The 15,370-nt window shown below is 46.5% G+C and overlaps 2 protein-coding genes across 7 annotated transcripts in view; one reads left to right on the top strand and one right to left on the bottom strand.

Annotated features, from left to right (window-relative positions):
- Window positions 1-15,370, bottom strand: part of LOC139749197 (DNA oxidative demethylase ALKBH2-like) — a 620,232-nt gene that overhangs the window by 534,567 nt on the left and 70,295 nt on the right. The gene's annotated exons all lie outside the window — the stretch shown is intronic.
- Window positions 1-15,370, top strand: part of LOC139749191 (uncharacterized) — a 148,740-nt gene that overhangs the window by 74,023 nt on the left and 59,347 nt on the right. For 2 of the 3 annotated variants that reach the window (XM_071662864.1, XM_071662863.1), the window contains 2 exons: window positions 9,229-9,453; window positions 15,122-15,304. In XM_071662864.1, the coding sequence (XP_071518965.1) occupies window positions 9,447-9,453; window positions 15,122-15,304 (190 nt within the window). In that variant the 5' untranslated portion in view covers window positions 9,229-9,446. Of the gene's footprint in view, window positions 1-9,228; window positions 9,454-15,002; window positions 15,305-15,370 lie in introns of those variants that run through there. The other variant, XM_071662862.1, reaches the window with a different exon arrangement.

Here is a 15,370-nt window from a genome sequence, read left to right as displayed (position 1 = left end):
TTCTATAGCATCAGTTACAAAAGATATAAAGAAGTTATTCTATAGCATCAGTTACAAAAGATATAAAGAAGTTATTCTATAGCATCAGTTACAAAAGATATAAAGAAGTTATTCTATAGCATCAGAGTTGTGGCTGACCGGAAGACACTATATGACAAAACTGTGAATGCTGACAGTCTACATGTATAAAAGTTGTAGGGGGGGGAACAGTAGAGATAGTTCAAGAGATGAGCGGCCCTACGAGTGTAGAACTCCCCATCCCTGTACCGAAGACAGGTCATTACACACACACACACACACACACACACACACACACACACACACACACACACACACACACACACACATACACACACACATTACGAACTTCCTCACTCAGCTCGTCTTGTGACTCTCCGTTAAGAAGTTTAGTTTATCAGCCAGTGTGACCCTGACTTTACACCCAAACTACGACCTTCCAGGTGTGTGTGTGTGTGTGGGGTGGGGGGGAGTCATCCACCATCATTACTTCAACACTCACACAAAAAAGGTAAAAAAAAAAAAAATTACAGAAAAGGCAATTATTCCAACAATTCTTTTTGAGTCGAGTCATCCATGGGTTTAACGCGTGAGAACTCCCGGGGTGAAACAGGCGGTGGATCCAACGGGAACCCAGAAACAGGAGGCGGATCCAACGGGAACCCAGAAACAGGAGGCGGATCCAACGGGAACCCAGAAACAGGAAGCGGCTCCAACGGGAACCCAGAAACAGGAGGCGGATCCAACGGGAACCCAGAAACAAGAAGCGGCTCCAACGGGAACCCAGAAACAGGAGGCGGATCCAACGGGAACCCAGAAGCAGGAGGCGGATCCAACGGGAACCCAGAAACAGGAGGCGGATCCAACAGGATCCGAATCACATGGGGTGGGGGGGGGGAGGTAGTAACGGGGCAGGTGACCTGTGATGCGTGACACGAGCCAGACGGGTCAAAACCCCTGGTGTGGCGAGGTTGGCTGTGGCTGCCGAGGTTGTAAGCCACACACACACACACACACACACACACACACACACACACGACAATACACATCTGACTCTATGGGAAACATCGTGACTTGGGGAGCCTTCACACTCAGTTTATATGACGTGCGTGCGTGCGTGCGTGTATGTATGTGTGTGTGTGTGTGTGTGTGTGTTTGTGTGTGTGTGTGTGTGTGTGTGTGTGTCTAATTACCTGTTCGTGCTTGAGGGACGTCTCACAGTCTTGAGGGGGGGCGCCCAGTCTCTCAACCCCTCCAAACGTAAGACGCCCTTGACACATATCACTATGTTCTCCCGTGTTCACTCCTCGACTTAGCGTCTGTTCCATTCATCCATTATAGTCACTACGGGAGTCAATTCCAACTTCTTCCCCCCGACTCTTTCTCTCGCCCCAGCTTCCTTTTTGGGACCAACAGATGATGTGTTTGTCCCAAAATGAAAGAAAAAAAAAAGGTTGTTCCACGTTGGCCTTGTCAAAGCCAGTCATATACCGAGGACCTACAATGTGTCTCAACTTGTCCTTCTGTTTATTAACGTGGCCATAATCACAGCCACTGGCCTCTTCCTATGGCTGTCCGCCTTTCATTGAGGAACAGTTCTTGTTTTCCGCTAGATCCTCTCCAGCAACTCTAATATGCCTCTTTGAGTATGGTCCTGAAATGTCATTTTCGGTCTATATTGTACATATTTTTTTTTTGGGGGGAGCATCTCTGTCCAAGCGCTTACAAGACAGTTTTTCATTCATCACTGCATAATCCACTGCCTTGACAATTCTCCTGATGCAGTCTTTTCTGATAAAAGACTTCAGTTCCACACTCACTCCTGCGTCACTCTCACATGAGGATTCCTGTCAATACCTCCCTGTAGAAACAAGGTTCATAACAAATTGTACAAGCATCAGCTGCTACAACTACTGACGTACAGCTCAAGTCCTGGCGAGCCATTTACGTTCCTCAGACTGAACTGAAGCGGTCCAAACACTGAGCCCTGCGGAACACCGATGCGTACCTTTTTTTAACCCAATCAGAAAAGGGAACGTCAGATGTGTGGCCAGTGTTCGTTTCCGTGTCGGTGATCCTCAATCAATCGAAGCCTCTGCCCTTTCCCCCTACCCAACCTTCCCTGAGAATGTAGTCCTTGTATGAGCTTCCAGCGAGGGAGACAAGCGCTTTCTGGCGGTCCAAAAAAAAACAACACAAAAAAACACACAAAGTCCGACCATCAATCTCTCTTATCTAAGCCAGTGCTTACCCTACCATAAGTGTCCACAAGATTTACAATACACACAGCCTCTTTCCTCGGCAACCAAGCTGCTTCCTCCTCCTTCCCACGTATTCACTCATTTATGTCCTCCTCCTCATCATCTCTTCCACGTGTTTAAACATCATCCCACTGGCCTGCAATCTACCGCATTTTCTCTATTGTCTTTCTTATAAACAGTTATAAACTTTGATCTCCGTCACACCATTGTTCCCAGCCATCTCTTAAGAGCAAGTGCCTCGCATACTGAACGGCTCGTCTACTGCTTCCACACACACACACACACACACAACACACACACACACACACAGCATAAAGCTCTGTATGTCCAATGGTCCGGGTATCTCATGGTCTTCAGTAAACACCGTCTGGAGATGTCAGTGTGTTTGCCACGACCTTCCCCTCCTCCACATGCAGGTTGTGTGTGTTACTGTGGACTCACACGTGTCCACGACTGCCAGTCCACCACTCTGGAACTTACCATTTTCTTCCTCACATATGACCTTCTCCGCGCCGGTGACCCTTCCCTCTCTCATTCTACACCTCTCTCTCTCTCTCTCTCTCTCTCTCTCTCTCTCTCTCTCTCTCTCTCTCTCTCTCTCTATCTCTATCTATCTATCTATCTATCTATCTATTTATCTATCTCTCTATCTATCTATCTATCTATCTCTCTATCTCTATCTCTCTCTCTGTGTGTGTGTGTGTGTGTGTGTAAAGAGAGAAATAAATCAAGAAGGTTAATCGAATTTGGTCGGCCATTTCGGCTGAAAAGACACAGCTGAGGGTAACGCCAGATAATAACCAAACCTGGGGAGGTCATAATAGTAACGAGCCAAGTGACCATAAGACAGCCTAAGATCAAGGTAAGGTTGGATACTTCCACGCTTGGGACACGTACGTGAGCGAGGTACATTATTGACAACGTGTGTGTGTGTGTGTGTGTGTGTGTGTGTGTGTGTAGAAAAAGCCTCCCATCGCTTTCAGGGCCAATCACCCTTATTTTGTAACCACAGTACAATCATACGGCCAATGATTTCAGTCAGCTGTGGGTGGAAAAAAAAAAGGAAAGAAAAAAATATCCCGTAATTGTGCTGTGGTGGTGATGGTAGCAGTATAGCAAGTTGCTGTGGTGGTGATGGTAGGTGTGTAGCAAGTTGCTGTGGTGGTGATGGTAGCAGTATAGCAAGTTGCTGTGGTGGTGATGGTAGCGGTATAGCAAGTTGCTGTGGTGGTGATGGTAGCGGTATAGCAAGTTGCTGTGGTGGTGATGGTAGCGGTATAGCAAGTTGCTGTGGTGGTGATGGTAGCGGTATAGCAAGTTGCTGTGGTGGTGATGGTAGCGGTATAGCAAGTTGCTGTGGTGGTGATGGTAGCGGTATAGCAAGTTGCTGTGGTGGTGATGGTAGTGGCATAACAAGTTGCTGTGCTGGTGGTGATGGTAATGGTATAGCAAGTTGCTGTGGTGGTGATGGTAGGGGTATAGCAAGTTGCTGTGGTGGTGATGGTAGCAGTATAGCAAGTTGCTGTAGTGGTGATGGTAGGTGTGTAGCAAGTTGCTGTGGTGGTGATGGTAGCAGTATAGCAAGTTGCTGTAGTGGTGATGGTAGGTGTGTAGCAAGTTGCTGTGGTGGTGATGGTAGCAGTATAGCAAGTTGCTGTGGTGGTGATGGTAGCAGTATAGCAAGTTGCTGTGGTGGTGATGGTAGCAGTATAGCAAGTTGCTGTGGTGGTGATGGTAGGGGTATAGCAAGTTGCTGTGGTGGTGATGGTAGCGGTATAGCAAGTTGCTGTGGTGGTGATGGTAGGTGTGTAGCAAGTTGCTGTGGTGGTGCAGTATAGCAAGTTGCTGTGGTGGTGATGGTAGCGGTATAGCAAGTTGCTGTGGTGGTGATGGTAGCAGTAGAGCAAGTTGCTGTGGTGGTGATGGTAGCAGTATAGCAAGTTGCTGTGGTGGTGATGGTAGCGGTATAGCAAGTTGCTGTGGTGGTGATGGTAGCAGTATAGCAAGTTGCTGTGGTGGTGATGGTAGCGGTATAGCAAGTTGCTGTGGTGGTGATGGTAGCGGCATAGCAAGTTGCTGTGGTGGTGATGGTAGCGTTATAGCAAGTTGCTGTGGTGGTGATGGTAGTAGTAGAGCAAGTTGCTGTGGTGGTGATGGTAGCAGTATAGCAAGTTGTTGTGGTGGTGATGGTAGCGGTAGAGCAAGTTGCTGTGGTGGTGATGGTAGCAGTAGAGCAAGTTGCTGTGGTGGTGATAGTAGCAGTATAGCAAGTTGCTGTGGTGGTGATGGTAGCAGTAGAGCAAGTTGCTGTGGTGGTGATGGTAGCAGTATAGCAAGTTGCTGTGGTGGTGATGGTAGCAGTATAGCAAGTTGCTGTGGTGGTGATGGTAGCAGTAGAGCAAGTTGCTGTGGTGGTGATGGTAGCAGTATAGCAAGTTGCTGTGGTGGTGATGGTAGCAGTATAGCAAGTTGCTGTGGTGGTGATGGTAGCAGTATAGCAAGTTGCTGTGGTGGTGATGGTAGCAGTATAGCAAGTTGCTGTGGTGGTGATGGTAGCAGTATAGCAAGTTGCTGTGGTGGTGATGGTAGCAGTATAGCAAGTTGCTGTGGTGGTGATGGTAGCAGTATAGCAAGTTGCTGTGGTGGTGATGGTAGGTGTGTAGCGGTAACTGGTGGTTTTAGCCGAGGTGTTCATGGCTGCAGCGGTGATGGTTAGTGTCTGTAGTGGTTTAAATGGCAGGGCTGATGACAGTTATGGAAGTATTACTGATGATGGTGGTAACGGGAGAGATAACGGTGGTGGTGGAGGCTGTAATGATGATGATATGGTATTTGTGGTGGTGCTACTGGTTTGTGGTAGTGGTGGTGGAACGGAAGGGAATGGTGATGGAAATGGTGGGTGGTGGTGACGGTGCCTCTTTTTTTTTTTTTTTTTGGAGATGATTGGCTGTGTTGGTAGTAACTGAAGTGTTGGTGATGGTGAGATGGTAGTGTTGGTGATGGTGAGATGGTAGTGATGGTGAGATGGTAGTGTTGGTGATGGTGAGATGGTAGTGTTGGTGATGGTGAGATGGTAGTGTTGGTGATGGTGAGATGGTAGTGTTGGTGATGGTGAGATGGTAGTGTTGTTGATGGTGAGATGGTAGTGTTGGTGATGGTGAGATGGTAGTGTTGGTGATGGTGAGATGGTAGTGATGGTGAGATGGTAGTGTTGGTGATGGTGAGATGGTAGTGTTGTTGATGGTGAGATGGTAGTGTTGGTGATGGTGAGATGGTAGTGTTGGTGATGGTGAGATGGTAGTGCTGGTGATGGTGAGATGGTAGTGTTGGTGATGGTGAGATGGTAGTGATGGTGAGATGGTAGTGTTGTTGATGGTGAGATGGTAGTGTTGGTGATGGTGAGATGGTAGTGTTGGTGATGGTGAGATGGTAGTGTTGTTGATGGTGAGATGGTAGTGTTGGTGATGGTGAGATGGTAGTGTTGGTGATGGTGAGATGGTAGTGTTGGTGATGGTGAGATGGTAGTGTTGTTGATGGTGAGATGGTAGTGTTGGTGATGGTGAGATGGTAATGTTGGTGATGGTGAGATGGTAGTGTTGGTGATGGTGAGAAGGTAGTGTTGTTGATGGTGAGATGGTAGTGTTGGTGATGGTGAGATGGTAGTGTTGGTGATGGTGAGATGGTAGTGTTGGTGATGGTGAGATGGTAGTGTTGGTGATGGTGAGATGGTTGTGTTGGTGATTTGGTAGTGTCAGCGATAGTAGTGTTGTTGGTGGTGAGTGACAGGTGACGGTCAAGTCAGATCAAACGGAACTTCGTCACACGAAAGGGTCGTATCATTGTGCTCAAGGGTCGTACCATCCACTCCAGCGGTCTTATCGCTGTACTGAAGAGTCGTATCGCATTCAAGGGTTGTACCGTCTTGTTCAAGTGTCGTAAAATCGTACTCACGGGTCGTATTCCAGGGTCGCATGGTCGTATTCCACGGTCGTAGCGTCTACTACAAAGGTCGCATTATCGTGCTCTAGGGGTTGTAACGTCGTGTTCACGGGTCGCATCTTCGTACGCAAGGGTCACATCGTCGTACTCAAGGGTCGCATCGTCGTACTCAAAGAGGTTACTGGCGACTCTCCTTGTCTATAGTCATCCATCTCGAGTCGGCTGATGCTCACTTATACAGCGTTTGATTGTAATCTTATTCTACACTACTGTATAATACAATCCTACAAAGTTTACATTCAAAACCTGTGCTTAAATTTTAGGCGATTGGCTCCGGAAACCGGAGGGGGAGCGGTTCTCTATTTCTACAGGCTCTGAGACCGTGAGAGATAAGGTCCAGTTTGTTCAAGTACTTCTGTCCTATACCTCATTCAGTCGTCCGAAAAGAGTTCGAAGCCAATCTTTTTCAACATAAACCAAACCCCCCCCCCCAAAAAAAAAAAATATCGGGATGCAAGAATTAAGCTAAAACGGTCCAGAAATGCAGAAATCGGGATCCTTTGCCGGTTCTGGAGACCATACATTTCTGTATAAGACAAAAAAAAATACCTACAGCTAAATCGTACAATGCTAACAATTCAACCCTACAATATATATACTTCAGCGCTTAAAGTGTTCAACTGTTTAAATCGTTTTACACTCAATTAAGTGATGCTCCGCACACGAACTTAGAAAGCCACAGTATCAAGTAAGCTTCCCCTGGATCTTTAAAAACTATAGGTACATTGAGTTGCCTTAACCGCTTAGCCTGACTGACTCCACACTCCCCCCGTCAGGGACCAGTGAGCTAATCTCATGCATAAACGCCGAGTACTGACACTTTTATCGGCCTCCACCCTACCACTATTAACATTCAAGGGAGAGAGAATTGTGTATTACCTAATACGCGACCTCAATAGCTCTGAGTAAAAAATAAAAAAAATAGGTGTCGAAAAAAACACGTTCTTTCATTGTAAGAATTGAGAGAACAAGTTACGCGCATTCTGACTGAAATCAAATATAAATAATGTAACACATCGTTCGAAGGATCAGGAATGCAATCAGAGGGGGTTATCAATTCGTGTATTATGTCCGGCTTAATCCCTAGTAATCATACCTAATAGTAAAAAGACAGTGATGTTGTATGGACGTCTGACGAAATAGCAGTTCGCTTGCTGAAGGCCACGACAATACGGGTTAAGTGGGCTGGGTTTGGGTTGTGGGGGGGTCGGTCGGTCGGTTAACGTAGCCTAGCTAGCGAGCGAGTGGCGGTAGGTTAGCGGTCGGCGGCTTGGGGACGGACAGGCGGTCACTGGGATTGGGTTAAAGGAGATCCCAGCCTCTGATCCCACCACCCTTTGGTATGCATGGATAAGAGGCTGGGTGGTTGTGGCGGGCCTGCTCTCCAAGGAATGGGCCTACCTGACACGTGAGCAGCTAACAAAGGGGCGATATGTACAAATATCACTCCATTGACACACGGAGTTACAATACCCTCACAACGTAGGTAAACTACCACGACCAAATGGAAATGTTCTGTTTCCCTGACGACGGCTGAGCCCACCTGAATAAGTACAATACACAGTCATCCGTCATTTAAAAGAGGACTAACCACATTTATCCCAACACACACACACTTACTTTTCACGTAACAGCCAATGTAGCATAAGCAAAGTGAATCATATATCACTTAAAATCATGCCTTTAAATAGGTCAATCATCACCTAAAAAAAAATCATCTTCAAACGTAGCCAACAATATTCATTTAAACTCGGACTATTTTCCATTCTCAACCCAGAGCAGAAAGTTCAGTATGACTGTGCACCTGTGCACACGCCATCTCTCATGCCTAAACTTAATACCCTTCAGACATTAGAAGTCATACGTCTTCCAGAAAATACAGGTAATATGAGACTGTAAAACTCGAATATATATATAAAAAAAAAGTGAACACACACACACACACACACACACACACACATACATGTGCCTCAAGAGTGAGCCATTACAGGGAAGGTTGTGGCTGGGCGTGGAGTAATAAATCCCCAGCCTGGATGTGTGTGGCAACTCTCCCTTTCCTTCCAACAATGAGAAGAAGTTTTCAAGGCCACATTATCACACACGACAGCGAACATTTTTTAGTGGTACCTCTGGCTTATACCAATTATATATATATATATATATATATATATATATATATATATATATATATATATATATATATATTATATATATATATATATTTATATATATATATTATATATATATATATATATATATATATATATATATATATATATATATATATATATATATATATATATACGGGCGGTCCTGTACCCTGCCTGCTTGTGGTTTCGCCCCAAGCGAAAAGTCGCTTTCAGTGAGGTTCTCTCATCGAAGTACAACCACGTCAAAGAACTAACTCCTTGGTGTAGTGCAGCTATGAGCTACATGGGAGCTTAAAGAAGGGATTTTGTGTTAATATAACGATAATCAAATAACAATAATAATAATAATAATAATAATAATAATAATAATAATAATAATAATAATAAGGAAAGGCTTAGAGTACTATCGTACATTTCCCCATAACTAACCAAATTGAACACACCCACCATTCACTAGAAAGTAAACAAGTCATCACTGTGGCCTCGTTTCTATAAATTCCAACCACAACGTTTCTCTACATATTTACCTGCGAGAGATTAAAATCTGTTTATTTTCAAGAGACAATGTAGCTTGAGGAAAAATCTATGTATCTGTGTTACACTTTTTTTTTACACAGTATGCATTTACACTTTTATTATCATTGTTATACATATATATATATATATATATATATATATATATATATATATATATATATATATATATATATATATATATATATACGGTTACTTGTAGCAGATGGTAAAGTTGTTGTTCATAACTTCCATGTTGTTAACTCTTTGTTCAATCTTCTTTCCAGACGGTGAGTTAGATGGTAATCGTCTTAATACAGAGGAGACGGAGACGCAGGTTGAGCCGGCTGCGGCTTCTGAGCCGCGGCAGGGCCAGGCGGCAGCGGCGGCGGCGGCTGCGGCGGCAGAAGCGGCAGTCGCAGGGACCCGCCGCCGAGGCGGAGGAGGAGGAGGAGGAAGCCAACCCAACGTCCACCACCACAACACCACCACCACCACCGCCGCCATGAGGGGTGAGCCGCGCTCCTCCCACACACCGTCACCACCAACACTACCTCCACCACCACTAACACCATCACCAACACTGACATCAACACCATCACTACAACCATTATCAAGACCACCACCCACCACCACCACCACCATCATCCCTACCACAAATATCTCTACCACAACCACCAAAACCAAACATCCAGTACCTGTGTCACATATTCAGTCACACATCCCACGTCACACATCCCACATCACTTACCCCAACGTATTACATACAGTCACATACCCCACATCACATAACCAAAGATGATCCCATATTACATACACCTCACATCACATATCCAATGATGAACACCATATTATTACATATTCAGTCACATACCACATCACCTAACCAATAATGAGCCTAAGTCACATATCCAATCACACACCCCAAGTCACATATCCAATAATGAACCCAAGTCACATATCCAATCACACACCCCAAGTCACATATCCAATAATGAACTCAAGTCACATATTCAATCACACACCCCACGTCACATAACCAATAATGAACCCAAGTCACATATCCAATCAAACACCCCAAGTCACATATCCAATAATGAACCCAAGTCACATATCCAATCAAACACCCCAAGTCACATATCCAATAATGAACCCAAGTCACATATCCAATCACACACCCCACGTCACATACCAATAATGAACCCAAGTCACATATCCAGTCACACACCCCAAGTCACATATCCAGTCACACACCCCAAGTCACATATCCAACAATGAACCCAAGTCACATATCCAATCAAACACCCCAAGTCACATATCCAACAATGAACCCAAGTCACATATCCAATCAAACACCCCAAGTCACATATCCAACAATGAACCCAAGTCACATATCCAATCACACACCCCACATCACATAACCAATAATGAACCCAAGTCACATATCCAATCACACACCCCACATCACATAACCAGTCACAATGCCACAACAACAGCTACACCAGGGATGAACCAAATGTGGGGGGAGTCGGTCAAATACCTCGACCTGGCGAGCATGATGCTTCCGTGCTTACTCTTACCCCAGCAGCATGGCACTGACTGACCCCAGGACCACGACGGTACCACGTCTGGCCACGACGGTACCACGGCTGGCCACGACGGTACCACGGCTGGCCACGACGGTACCACGTCTGGCCACGACGGTACCACGTCTGACCACTGACTGACCCCAGGACCACGACGGTATCACGGCTGGCCACGACGGTACCACGTCTGACCACGACGGTACCACGTCTGACCACGACGGTACCACGTCTGGCCACGACGGTACCACGGCTGGCCACGACGGTACCACGTCTGGCCACGACGGTACTACGTCTGGCCACGACGATACCACGTCTGACCACGACGGTACCACGTCTGGCCACGACGGTACCACGTCTGGCCACGACGGTACCACGGCTGGCCACGACGGTACCACCTTTAACCACGACGATACGACCCATGACCACAACGATAATAAATCCATCGACCACTTCGATGCGATCCTTGGATACGGTAGTTTAGCTTATAACCTGACCTTTGAGGGTCAGGTCAAAGGCCAAGTCATCATCATACCCAAGGGTCGTACCGTGCTGGTCCTAAGTGTAAACAATAAGACCAAGTCATGTCCCCATCACAACATACCAACCTAACCACACACACACACACACACACCAACCTAGTCTTTGTGGTCCGTGTAACTCACTCTCTCTCTCTCTCTCTCTCTCTCTCTCTCTCTCTCTCTCTCTCTCTCTCTCTCTCTCACCAAGACCTCGTTTTCACCCGCGGCATTCAAATAAAAGCCAGCATTCGAAAGCTGTTTACTACCCCCTCCAAAAAAAAACAAACTAATTCACTTTCATTGTGTACCACCCCCTCCCCACACTGGGACTTCAGATCTCTCGTCTCCACATATGGATCGCTAAGTCAAACGAGAGTTTCCTAAACCTTCAGAGAGAGAGAGAGAGAGAGAGAGAGAGAGAGAGAGAGAGAGAGAGAGAGAGAGAGAGAGAGAGAGAGACCTGGTCTCCACGCGTTGTGCCTGCCGTTGATAACAGCGTATCAGGAATTCGGTTTTCAGAAGTTCTCGCTGGGACGCAGAGTCATATTATCTTGTTTACAAGTGAGTGGCGCATCCTGCGGGAGCACCTACCCAGCCCAGTTCAAGGTCCCCCACCCATCCTTCCATTCAACCACGTTGAGCGTGACGGAACGACCCTCCAAGCACGAAGGGAACGACCCTTGGACGTGACCTAGGTCACTGGTCAGGTCAAACCCCTAGGCCGTTGAACTAAAGGGTCATAATAATATCATTTTCGTGAGTCTAAGTCGTTTATAAATTTCGTAAGGAGCCGCTCTCCGTGGCTGTGTGGTCCTGCTCGTGGCCAACACCACCATCACCACATTGGCGCCCAGCCATTCATACCTGTCTGGTCTGCCTCCCACCACACGCCAGGGGTTCCGGGTGCACGCTGGGTTATCTCGGAATTTTTTTTCCTTTCTTTTTTTTGTCTGTGTCCTACGCCATCTGTTCCGAACAAGGACAAAAGTCCTCAACCACAGAGGCCTACAGTGATGGACAAAAGAAAACGGTTGAAGAGATAAAGAAGCACGGAGAAAATAAGGAAAATAATCCAAGAGCTTTGAGGGGGGGTAATTGAAAACCTTCTTTTAAGAGAAATGGGGTCAGATCGTATCTGGTAGGAAAGACATGTGAGGGTAAAGAGTTCCAGAGCTTATCGGCGTAGGGAAAGAAACAGACAACACAACGACCCATGTTTGAATTGCCAATAGACACATAGTAAAACGAGCGACGCAGTGCTGCGAGTGGCAAGGCGTACATAACAATGCAGTTCCCTGTAACTACAGAAGAGGGAAAGAAAGCCAACGCTGCAGCGCAGAGCAAAAGGTTTAAAGTCTAAATCCAGGTCTGATTGGGAAAGTTGATAGGTAGAGTCTGCTTTGAACTCGATTATAAATAAGTCTGTAGGGCCACACCCTCCCATGATGTGAGAGCAGGACCACAATCGAGACATGTGAACAGGACTCGCGCTTTCTTTGAAGCAGACTCAGCTCTTGGTGTACTGATTGGCGGAAGTCTAGTGCCATGTAAGCAGATGGGAAAGTTGTGAGAGGCGACAGAGAGAAACAACCTGAAATTGTTTGGGTTTTTTTCAGGCGTTAAACGTAAATACTTTACGTGTCCCCTTAACCCCGTAATCCTGTCCATATGCTGTATAACTTAACCCAGTCTAAACTAGTCCATTTGAGGAATGATAGAAACTATGAAAATCGAAATGCCCTTCTTCACCAGGTCTAAGCCTACCAATCAGCTGCTTCCAAACTTCTGCTAGGTTTTCGGAAACGAACACACACACACACACACACACACACACACACACACACACACACACACACAGTTTACAATGAACGAGTGGGAATATAAGAGAGAAATGTAATTCATCGTAAGATGCCAGAAAGCGAAAGAGATTACGGTTGTATTATGGAGGACATACAGGCGGTACTACACCCAGCCAACATTTGAGCAAGGAACAGGCACAAAAGGAGAGAGAAAAAAAATAAGGAACGTAGAACTGTGAAAAGAATATTATAAACAACACATCAGATAATACAAAACTTATCCATGAAGTCATCAAGAATAGACTGTCAGTTAAACAGCAGCTACTCTGGCTAGAGGACTCGGAAGGATGAGTTGTTGAGGAGGATGTAATGACAGATTCAAAAGTTTTTCCAACACTGGAAGACACTGTTGCTCCCCCACCAGTGAGGTGGAATGGTGAGGAGATCTTGGTAAGCACTGAAATACCTAAAAGAGATTTAAATCGACCAGTAAATTGCCTTGATCCACATAAAACTCATGATCAGGAAGACGTTTCTCCATATTAGCTTAAAAATCAAAAAAGGCAGATACGCTTGGAAAACAACATTAGATGTTAAAAACGTCGCTGGAAGAAGGTTAGGTGCAGGGGGAGTAGAAGAGGGCAAAGGTATTCCCGTCATCAAGATACGAGACCGGAAAAGTTGCGTTGAACTAAACCAATCTGTATAATGAATGTGGTCTGAAAGCTAACGGGTGACCACTTGAAAAGGAGAAACTACATAAATTAGAGACAACATGGATTCGGGAAATGAAAGGGTGTAAAAAAAAAACCTCTTTGGTTTCTAAGAGAGAGTGAGCTCTGCTTTAGACAAAGAGGAAACTGAATGGATTATGTGTATCCAGACTATCAGAAAGCATCTGACATTGTACCATAAAAGAGTGTGGTAAAGATGCAGGCAGGAATAAAACGGACTCTTTCGGTGGATGGAAAACTGTCTCACTGGAAGGGAACAAAAGACACACGAGAGGAGCTTTCTGGAAATTGGTTGGGGTAACACACGGTGTACCACAGGGTTCAGTCCTGGAACCACTGCTCCTCGTGATCTTCGTAAATGACTCGCTAGAAAGACTGGAATCACAACAAGGAGATGTTTGCGGATGATGCCAAAGTCATGAGGGAAGGAAGGATTGACCAGGATTGCATCAGCTTACAAGGGGACCTAGACAAATTCTTAATTTGATCTGATACATGGTCGAAGACAATCCAAAGTAACGAGGATGGAACTCGGGGAAAGAGGAGCTCGATAAAAACATCATCTAGCAATGAATAAGCCGCAGGAATCAGAGTGTGAGAGGGACATGGGAGTCGACATGACCACCACATACAAATCGCCACCACATACATTCCAACACGACACGCGACATCAATCGAAATGACGTAGACCAAAAATAAAAGACGTACGCTCCACTCCACAGACAACAACAGAAGCACACAAGACCTTTTATTATAGTTCACTGTGCAGAGAATTCAACAGTTACAATGCAGGAAGAATCTTTCAAAAGTACACGACTGCTGACACAGGGGACAATGGCAAAACCTGCCACCTATACACAACTACAAGCACAGTCATATTGGTAACACTGTCACGTGGTTGCGGATGACAGTATAGAAGACGTCCCTCCCGATGACCTCACTGATTTGATGTAGGAAAAAAAAATTATTGAACAAATGTTACTGTTGAAGAACGCTTGAATAATAGCCTTACTAGCACGACCCCTGCATGACCCCCTACCAATACGACCTACAACATCCTGCATGACCCCAACAGTGCGACCTAGAACACCCTGCATGACCCCAACAGTACAACCTACAGTATCCTGCATGACCCCATCTGTAAGACCTATAACATCCTGCATGACCCACCAGTACGACCTGCAACACCCTGTATGATCCCACCAGCACGACCTACAACCCTGCATGACCCACCAGTACGACCTGCAACACCCTGTATGATCCCACCAGGATGACCTACAACCCCGCATGACCCCACCAGTACGACCTCCACCACCCTGCTTGACCCCACCAGCACGACCTCCAACACCCTGCATGACCCCCACCAACACGGCCTCCAACACCCTGCTTGACCCCCACCAACACGACCTCCAACACCCTGCATGACCCCCACCAGTACGACCTCCAACACCCTGCATGACCCCACCAGCACGACCTCCAGCACCCTGCATGAGGCAGCCAGGACGCCCCACTAAGCGTCCTCCTCCCGTGGTGGCTCCGTCAGGTTGTGCGGCCGACGGCGCGGTGTTCGCCGAGGGGTCGGCCATGGCCTCGCCTAACGAGTGTTCCTACTGCTTCTGCATCCGCGGCAGGAGGCGATGTGTGGCCCCCAAGTGCCTCCTGCCGGTGGAGGGTTGTCGCCCTCGCTACCGTTCCTTCTCCTGCTGCCCCACCTTCTACGACTGTCGTAAGTACCGGTCAGAGACCTTCTCCTGCTGCCCCATCTTCTACGACTGACGTAAGTACCGATCTC

Source organism: Panulirus ornatus, chromosome 6 (assembly GCF_036320965.1).
Source record: "Panulirus ornatus isolate Po-2019 chromosome 6, ASM3632096v1, whole genome shotgun sequence".
Classification (NCBI taxonomy): Eukaryota; Metazoa; Arthropoda; class Malacostraca; order Decapoda; family Palinuridae; genus Panulirus; species Panulirus ornatus.
This window is presented reverse-complemented; position numbering and strand designations above follow the sequence as displayed.